At 50.4% G+C, this 9454-nt stretch overlaps 2 protein-coding genes across 3 annotated transcripts in view; both read right to left on the reverse strand.

The window, feature by feature from the left end:
• TAF6L (TAF6-like RNA polymerase II, p300/CBP-associated factor (PCAF)-associated factor, 65kDa) overlaps nucleotides 1–4680 on the reverse strand; it is an 11780-nt gene extending 7100 nt beyond the window's left edge. The window contains exons 1-3 of the mRNA XM_010854053.1: nucleotides 2826–4680; nucleotides 2037–2096; nucleotides 1–104 (exon numbers count right to left, since the gene is read on the reverse strand). Coding sequence (XP_010852355.1) covers nucleotides 1–104; nucleotides 2037–2044 — 112 coding nt within the window. The 5' untranslated portion in view covers nucleotides 2045–2096; nucleotides 2826–4680. The remainder of the gene's footprint in view (nucleotides 105–2036; nucleotides 2097–2825) is intronic.
• A 1103-nt stretch (nucleotides 4681–5783) lies between these two features.
• Nucleotides 5784–9089, reverse strand: POLR2G (polymerase (RNA) II (DNA directed) polypeptide G). 2 transcript variants are annotated; one of them, XM_010853983.1, is made up of 8 exons: nucleotides 8979–9089; nucleotides 8737–8846; nucleotides 7364–7523; nucleotides 6782–6832; nucleotides 6610–6675; nucleotides 6435–6506; nucleotides 6211–6244; nucleotides 5784–6005 (listed from the first exon to the last, which is right to left on the reverse strand). In XM_010853983.1, exons 1-8 carry the CDS (start codon nucleotides 8988–8990, stop codon nucleotides 5992–5994), a joined length of 519 nt encoding a protein of 172 aa, XP_010852285.1. In that variant the 5' UTR covers nucleotides 8991–9089; the 3' UTR covers nucleotides 5784–5991. The 2 variants fall into 2 exon arrangements, with proteins under 2 accessions (XP_010852285.1, XP_010852286.1); XM_010853984.1 differs by lacking the exon at nucleotides 7364–7523 and adding an exon at nucleotides 7524–7626 and having other exon boundaries at nucleotides 5789–6005; nucleotides 8979–9072.
• Nucleotides 9090–9454: the final 365 nt, after the last annotated feature.

The following is a 9454-nucleotide window of genomic DNA, read 5'->3' on the forward strand; positions in this document are numbered from 1 at the left end:
CATCGCTCAGCTCCAGGCCTGTGCTCTCTGCCATGAGCCGGACGGACTCCCGAGGGATCTCCACGAAGCGCCGCTCTTCTCGCTCCGACATGGCCCCGATGGAGCTGGGGGTGGGAAAGGAGGTGGGAAAGGGCAGCCCAGTCTCCCTCTGAGCCCGGGAGCCTGACTGAAGGCCCTCCAAACCAATCTTGTTGCTCTTGTTCCAGAATCCTTGAACCAAGAACCTCATCTGAGTGTCCAGGTGAGGAAACTAAGGCTCAGAGCAAGAAACAGACTTGAGCTGGGTCAGAGGGCAGACGGCAGTGATAGCAGACAGCAGTGATGTCTGAGAAAGTGCCTGGCCTTCGGAGGCACAGAACTGGGTCCCAGCCCTGCTCCACCACTTTCAATGCAAACCAGGCTGAGACTTGCCCCAGTCTGAGGTCTGGTAAAACAGTGGCAATAACCCCTGCCCTCCCTAACACACAGTGTTGCTATGAGGATGAGATGAGATGATGTAGGAGGAACTCAAGGGCCAGAACGCTACACAAATGGAAGACGTTACAATCGTTAATTATAAACAAAAACTTTTGTCTTCTTCTGGATCTGTGCAACAGCCACCAGTACTAAATACTGATGAAAAGACTACTTTTACCCTGAGAGTTCCTTGCTCAGAAGTCTTCAATAATTTTTCAGGACTCATAAAAGGAAAGTCCCAACTCTCTGGCTCAACATAATGGGATTGGTCCTGAATCCGCAGAGCTCATCGAGCTGATCTATCCTCCCAGGAAGGCCACCTCGTGGCTTCCAGCCTGCCTTGTACCTCACCGCTGGCGCTCAGGCTGGCCCACCCTCCTCCTATTCCAAGCCCCCATGCCCTCCTCTTTCCTAAGGCAGATCCAGTCTGTCCTTTGAGGTCTTCCTGCCCCTATGCCATCTGGGACGGTCAGGCTTTCAGTAGTTGGGCTTTTTGCCCGTGTCTGGTCTTCCCCAATGTGGCTGAGAGGCTTAGAGCAGGAATCTGCTCTTCTGTTCACGGGATATGGCAGAATAAGAACCAAAAAAAACAGCAGCTGGTGACGGACTCCAACAACACACGCCACAGTTAGATGGCTGGCCAACATGGGCCAAAGTGAGACAATACCACCACAGCAGCGAGGTCCCAGTTTCAGTGACCCGCCCAGGTTCTGCCCCAGCACTCCTCTCTGACAAGGCCCAGTGGGTCACCAGTGACCTCCAGGTCCCTAAATCCAGTGGGTACCCTACCTGGCCTCCCTGCAGCATTTCTCCCAACGGCTCCTCATTGCCTTTAGAATAAAACAAACCTGTGCCATGGCTCCAAGGCCCCACATGTGTGCCTACATCTCCAAATATCTCTTTCCACTCTTGCTTATGTTCTGCATTCCTGTAGCCTGTTTCCTCATAAACACCTTATTTCAGGATGTTCACACACTGTTTCCTGGACTTAGAACGCTCTCCTCCTCTACCCCAACCCCTTTGTCCAGTGAACTCCTAGGCCTTCCTTCAGATCTCAGTCTCAAATGTCGCTTGCTGGGGGCTTCCCCGGTGAGTCAGTGGTAAAAAATTCGCCTGCCAATGCAGGAGACATGGGTGTGATCCCTGGTCCGCGAAGACTCTACATGCTGCAGAGCAACTAAGCCTGTGCACCACAACTACAGAGCCTGAGATCTAGGGCCCACAAGCCGCAGCTACCGAAGCCCGTGAGCCCTAGAGCCTGTGCTCTGCCACAAGAGAAGCCACCGTAATGAGATGCCCATGCACAACTAGAGAGTAGCCGCTGCTTGCCACAACTAAAGAAAAGCCCATGCAGCAAGGAAGACCCAGCACAGTCAAATAAATAAATGACTACTTTTAAAATTTAAAAGAAAAGTCACTTGCTCAGAGAGTCTTTTCAGACCCTCACCGTGTGCCATGACTTTATTTTCCAAAGCAGTTATCCGTTTGTAATTATATACCTGTGCAACATTTTGATTAACATCTACCTCCCCAGTAGACTGTAAGCTCCATGCTGGCAAGGATCATGCCTTTTTGCTCACCTTTGCATCCCCAGCGTCAGGCACGGTGTCTGCACATAACACACCCTCAGTAAACACCTGCTGAAAAAACGAGCGCACAATCGCTATTTTTCTCAGTATATACTATGCCTGAAGCTTTGAGCTACGTGCTTTATATGGCTTACACCTCATTTTGTCTGGATTAACAATGAGAGAGGTATTAAATAAACACTGTGTCTATTTCACAGCCAAGGAAATCAGAGCTGAGTGGTTACATGTTAAATGATTTTCCCAAGATCATCTGGCCAGCACTACCTAGGTAAGGGAGCAAGAACTCAACTCTCATTCTAATCATGAGGAGCGGCAGACTGTGTGGGAAACACGGCCTGGATTCCCAGTCCAGAGACTTGGCGTTGGAGCCCCGCCAATGGCTGTGTTAACCTTCTTTCTCCACCTGTAAAGTAGGAGCAGCAAGTCCTGCCCGCGGAAGGCGCCAAGGAAGTTTCCCTATTACGTGCCCACATTACACCCCCCAAAGTCCGGCTCTGACCAAGGTCTCCAGTTCCTCAACCTCCTCTCCACATCCTCAGCCACTAGCCACACCGGTAAGGAGGCGTGGGAACTGACCTCCGCCAGCCTCCGTGAAGCGCATCCTCCCACCCGGCCGCGCTTCATCCCAGCTCGAGAGGTGGGGGGGCAGGGAGGAGGAGGTCAGAGGTTACCGAACTTGGGTCACGTGGTCGGCGAAGGGGGCGGGCCCCCAGCGGAGCGGGCGCCCAGGCCGGTTAGCGCACAACCTGCAGCGGGACCGCTCTGTGAGGGCTTACTCACCTGATGGCTCAGGGACGGCGAAGGCGGCTACCAAGAGGGCGGTGGCGGTGACTGCGGCGGCGGTAGCTGCGGCAATGACCCCTCTCACCCTGCTCGTACTAATTCCCTCTCTCGGCGATCAGGCCCCGCCCTCCACGAACACAGCCAATCGATGAGCGCCTTCAGGAATTCCTGCCCACAAAGAAGCTGCCCACTACTCGATTGGCCACCGCGATGGCTCTGCAGAAGGCTCGGTCAAGTCAGAGGTCACGTGATATGGAAGACTCGCGCCTCTTAAAGCAACAGCACTTGGGTGTTTTGTGGGGTGTGTAATGGTTCAATCTACGTTTTAATAAACATGTTCTCGAGGAAACCATCTCCACTCCTTTGTCTACTCCTGAGTTTCAGAGCACTTGCATTTACGCGAGTCTTTGACGCTTTAGACTTTGGCGTCTGCCTTAGTTTTGCTGGCTGCTCGGTGGGGCTCAACTTAACTCTCCAACATCACCTGCCACTTCCCCTTCCCCAAGGTTGAACCGGAATCTCAGTAGGCATTGTCTGCTGGCAGAAGGGTCTTCTGACTGGGCTAAACACACCACGTGCGAGCTCCAGACTCCAGGGCTCTGCCAATTCGGGCACCCTAGTTCGTATCCTCCCCACTTCTGTCCTGTAAGCCCTCACCTACCTCACAGACTTCCTTGACCATTTTACACTGACACACTTCTCTGAACCTGGGCAGTTCTCAGTTGAAAAGCAGTGAGCTTAGTGAGTAAAGGGTATTTGGAGTCATAGCAAAAGGAGTTCAAACTTTGATACTGCTTTTGGGCAAATTACCTAACCACATTTACGTATCTACAAAATGGAGTAAGAATACCCATCTCACAAGGTTACTGTAGATTAAGAGACAATGTAGATTGAGCTTTGGTAGTGAACTTTTACTCACATCACGAGGCAAACAGTGAATTAATCATTTTATGTTCATCCAAGATGGGACCATTTGCAATGAGCTGTTTATTAAAGGAGCTTTCTGCAGGGGAGCATGAATGTACACAACCTCACCCTTCCCCCCTCTCAGGGTTAGATGCTGCTGCCTCTAGACAGGAAGATCCTGAGACCGGAGGAGCCGGAGCCCAGAAAGCCAGGTGGATGGGACTGGGGTTGCCATAGCAACACTACCTAAGGAGACTGACACCCTGCTGAGACTCCTCCAGTCATACTCAGAATGACATATGATGTAATCTCAGGACTGTGCTTGGTCCCTAGAGTGTCTTGCCCACTTATGCATGAAAGGAAGAACTCCGAAGTTCTGAGTCTGAGATCAGATCTCCTGTCTGTTGGCAGGCCTCCTTGCAAAGGTGTTATTGGTAGGGACAGCCTTTGGTAACCTTGGCAGCATGAGACAATGAAGAGAGGAAGGCCCAGAGGCCTGCAGGACGCAGTGAAGCACCATCCAAGCTGTCTGGGGCTGATTTGCCTCCAGCTTGAGTCAAGGCAGGGGCCAGGGAAAGGAGTAAATCACCTGGCCACAGCTGGGAGAAAGGTGGCTCCCTCTCACTCCCCAGCTACCCAATGCCTGGCAAGAAGAGTTATGATGGTTTTACACTATTAAAAAAAAAACAGCTCCACTACTCACTAGCTTTGTGACCTTAAGCATGTTAGTTCATCTATTTTATCGCCTGTCAAGTGGGATGACAAAACATTACACTGAACTGTTGAGAAAATTCAATAATGTATGTAAAGGATTGAATATATTACCAGGCGCATACTCCTGTCACTATTAAGCCTGGGATCGCTTTAAGAGGTTGTAACTTCCTGAGAATTCCCTGATGATCCAGTGGTTAAGACTCCACACTTGAGGATTTCACTGGTGGTCCACTGGCTAAGACTCTGCACTCCCTATGCAGTGGGTCCAGGTTCGATCCCTGGTCAGGGAACTAGATCCCACATGGTGCAATTAAGACCCAGTACAGACAAATAAATTAATTTTTTGTTTAAAAGACACCACATCACTTTCATTGCTGACAGCTCAGGTTAAATCCCTGGTTGGGGAAGACGGCCACTTGCACATACGATCTCTGACACAGAGCAGCAACGCTCTGACATACCATCCAAAGAGGGTTGTATGACCATATTACAATAAGGAAACATAAGGTCACCCAGCTAGGACTAAAACCCAGTTCTGTATCAACCCAAATACTGTGTTTTCTACTACACAGCTCTGCTTCTTAAGGAAGTCAAGGAAAGCTTAAGAAAACAAAAAATGACTGAGATTTGATAGATGACTAGGAAACAAGCAGGTAGGTTTGGAAAAGGCATTCCAAGTTAGGCAAATAGTATTGCCAAGACATAGCATCGAGGGAGGGTGGTGTGTTTCTTCAATCTTCTTCTTTTGCATATTTTTGTTGTGTTATCCCAATGAGATTATGAGCCCTTGCATATGTTCAGTTAGTATATTAATTGATTAGTAAACAAAGGCTATTGTTTATGTGCCCATCCTAAGGACTGGGACCCCACAATCTGTATCATTACTGTTCTATTATTCACCTCCGCCAACCCTACTGTCTCCTCTTCCCCCTCCCCAGCTACAATCTTGGTTATTTTAAAAGCTGAGAAGAGGGCAAATTCTCTGAAACTAGACCGGGGCCCTAGACTAGAGTAGCTCTAACAATACAACCATTTGCTGAAAACCAAAGACCCAACAAACTCTGGGAGACAGTGAAGGACAGGGAAGCCTGGCAAGCAGCAGTCCATGGGGTTGCAAAGAGTCGAACATGACGAAGCGACTGTACAACAACAACCCAACACTACAGCCTTACCTTCAGTGAGGTCAACTTGAGACCTTGGCAAGAGGGTCAGTCAGATCCCCTGGTGGCTGAGGCTAGTTAAGGCATCAGGCCTAGAAAAGAGGGGCTAGCAAGCCACTGGCCCTCCAGCCTTTTTACAAAATGAGTTGTTCTTACCAAAGAAAGGAGAGGACACTTCCATGAAAATCAAGGACCTTTTATGGTTAGAACACACAGTCAAAAATCTGGGAGTGGCTGCTAAGCCACAGGAAGAGCCAGGTGTCTTCTGAGGGCAAGGAACCCTCCTTGCCTCCCGATAGCAGCCAGACTGGGCCTCTGGACACCATGGGAAGTGTGACAGTCACACCTCCTAGACAGGGACCAAACAAGGTGGGTCATGGTGCTCAGCTCACAAGCCCTGCCGAGAACAGAAAAAGCACAGTGCTTAGACCCAGAGCTCGGGACAGCCCTAACCATGCACTTCTCATTCCAGGGGGCAAGTGTCCTTGGTCTTCCAAGCAGACAACATGAGAGTTTCTTTCATCAGTGGCTCGGGCATCAAATTCCATATTCACCTCCTGTGCCCACACACCCCTCCTCCAGACAACAACCCTGGCACTCACCCAGGTAATCATCCATCAGGGAGCCGATAGCAAACTGCAGGAGGAAAGAAAAATGGAAATGAAGCCAAAGCAAGCAGAGAGCTCTCCTCTAACCCTCAGCCCCAGGCCTTCTGCCCACCCATCTCTTCTTCCTGGCAGGAGAGCACAAAATCCCCAGGAACTCTGAATAGGAAGAATGCAACAGCTCGGCCTGGTATGAGCACGGAGGCAGTCAGGAGACTCACAATGTCATTCTTGTCCACACGGGTCCCCACAATCTTCAAGCGGATCTCATCATCCTGCTGAATCACAATGTCCTGGGGAGGAGGGAACAGTACATTCAGAAACCCCCAGGCCTATACCCTCCCTCGGAGTGGCTCATTCCCTTGGCCCTCTCACCAATTTCTTCTGCCCACTCACCTCATCCATCGTTTTGTAACACGGTGGGTTGGAGTTAGGATCAAATTCCATCTCTGATGGGATGGACTGAAAGTAAGGTCAAACTGGGTAAGAGCACTTGAAAAGGATGCTTCAGTAGATTCTCACGAGTACAGGTCTCCTCCTTAGACCCACCCAGCGTGCCTAGACTTACATGTCGAGAGATGAAGCAGGACATGGGCCCGATTTCTGTGAAGAGTCCAACCTAGAAGGGAAAAGAGAGACCTTGCTTTTTCCTTTGTCCCCCAAAGTCTCCTAAGCCTCCCATCTTTATCTGGTTCCTAACAATATTCTTCATGTTTTGAAACCACTGTGAAGTTTGTTGTGTGTTTGTTTTTCCAAGCTTTCATTTTAAGCTAAGGAAGTATAGTGGTAAACAGCTAAGACCTAGAACTTGTCATTCTGGGCTTTGAACACTTGTTGGACACATGACTGTGGCCAGCAGACTCAACTTCTCCAAGCTTCAGCACGGAGATAAAAGCACTCATTTCAGAGCCATTCCAAGACTTTGCACACCACCTGGCCCACAATGGAGGCTACTCCTGTTCTGACTCACTATTGACTTACATGCCCCTGAGTGAGGCAGGGCAAGATTACCATACTATTTGACAGGTGAGGAAACTTGAAGCATAGAGAAGTGACTTGACCAAAGACACAGAATTTGACCAAAGAGGGACCCATCCCAGATCTTCTAAAAGAGGGACCTTCCCACTACCTCCCCTGTGGATGGTCTTACCTTGTTGACCTGAGTGACCACTGCATCCACGACCTCCCCTTTAAAGGGCCGGAAAACAATGGCCTTGTACTTAACCGGATAAAGGACAAAGCCTCGGCCTGGCTGGATCACACCAGCACCGATATTGTCGATGGTAGTGACGGCAATTACAAAGCCATACCTGCAAGGAGGCAGAGAAACTGAAAGGCACTGTGTGTGGAAGAGCCTCTGAAACCATCTGCCACGGCAGGGCTTCCCTGGTGGTCCAGTGGTTAAGAAGTCCCCTGCCAATTCAGGGGACGCAAGTTCAATTCCTGGTCCGGGAAGATTCCACACACCACAGAAAAGCTAAGCCAGTGTGCTGCAACTACTAAGCCCAAGCCCTAGAGCCCGTGTGCCTCAACAAGAGAAGCTACCACAATGAGAAGCCCACACACGGCAACTGAACCCCACTTGCTGCAACTACAGAAAGCCCGTGCAGCAACGAAGACCCAGCGCAGCCAGGAAAAAAAATACAAAAAAGCATCTACTGCAAGAGTCACTGACCCTGGAGGTAAAGGGGGAGCACAAAGGGGGAGTAGTTGGCCCCCTGGCCCCAGGAGAGCTTAATGATCAAGAGAGAAGACAGGACAATCAGCAGCAGCTATAATGCCAAACGCTGCTCTCATAATTTCACAGTGTCCAAAAGAGCTGCAGTCCTTAATCTCAATCTTGGTGATGTCTCAGAATCACCTGGGAGAAACTTATTAAAATGCCTGTTCCTGGGCTGGTCCCCAGTCTTGATGCTGTAGGGATGAGATAAGGCTCAGGAACCTGTATGTTCAAAGAACACCTCAGCTTACTCTGATGCTGGATACCTGAGTACTCTATAGCCCTGCTCCTCCCCCCTCATTTACTTAACCTGTGCGGAGCTCCTCTGTGCAGAGCCCAGAAATGGTCAAGTCTCAGTCCTCTTCCTTCCTCCCGCTAACTCTCAATCTGCCTTATCCTGCCCATTCATTCAACAAACTTTTAGTGAGGCCCAAGGTGTACCATGCCAGGTCTCTGGGTATGAGGGATAAAGAAAAACCAGCTCCACAAGGGCTGACCTCATTTTGTCGTTTTCACTGCATTGTTCCCAGGGCCCAGTACAGGGTCCTGGCACACAGCTGGAGCTTCAGAAATGTTTGCTGAGTTAATGACAAATGTTGGCTGAACAAAGGAAGTTGTTATGGAGCTTCCCAGAGGGCACCGTAGGAACCCAAAGCAGGAAGCAGCTAACTGCCTGGGAGGGTGAGAGAGCTTGCCAGGGTAGGTAGCAGAAGCTTTCACGGTGTGTAGGCGCTGGGAAGGGGATGCAGGCATAGAAAGCCGTGTGCGCAGTGCTTAAGCGGTAGGGAGGGTGCGACACTCACTTGCCGGTGCAGGTCCCCTCCACCTCGGTGAAGAGCTTTTGTTTCACCGTGTTGAGCAGGTTAGGGCCGAAGTATCGCGGGTGCAGAAGAATCTCGTGCTCCAGGGAGATCTGTGGGGAAAGTGGAATGGATTCGGGCAAGGAGCGGGAGGAATATGAGGCAAGAAGCCGCCCCTAGTCCCGGCCTTCTGCTTCGCTCCTCCTCTTGACCCTGCCCTCGCCGCCACCCGGTGCCCTGCTCACGTGGTAAAACATCTTCCAGGAGGAGGCTGAACAGGAGCGGGGTCTACGGCTTCACGAGCAGCAGAGCTTACACACCGACCGGAAATACAGCAACTTCTCCAACCCCGTTTCCGGGCCTGCCCCGAAAAGTGGGCGGGACTCACAGCCTCCGCGGGTTCCCATTGGGCTTCGCTGTCGTGGGCGGGGAAACCCATGAGGCTCCTCCCCTCCGTCCAGCCGTCAAAGTGCCCAACTCCCTTAAGCGTAACAGTATCTCGGATAGATTAGATGCTTAGCAAATACCTTTAAAAGGAATTAATTAATGAGAGATCGCATAAATAAAGCGCTTTAGTAAAGTCTATTCATTCTGCAAAGAGTTGAAGACTGCTTTCACATAGCAAGCATAGTAAGAAGCTATCCTTATCTCAATTAATCTATACAGCAACCCTACCCGACAGGCTTTGTTATTACTTTCATTTACAAATAAGATCCCAGGC

This window comes from Bison bison, unplaced genomic scaffold (genome assembly GCF_000754665.1).
Source record: "Bison bison bison isolate TAMUID 2011002044 unplaced genomic scaffold, Bison_UMD1.0 scf7180017864334, whole genome shotgun sequence".
NCBI classification, from domain to species: domain Eukaryota; kingdom Metazoa; phylum Chordata; class Mammalia; order Artiodactyla; family Bovidae; genus Bison; species Bison bison.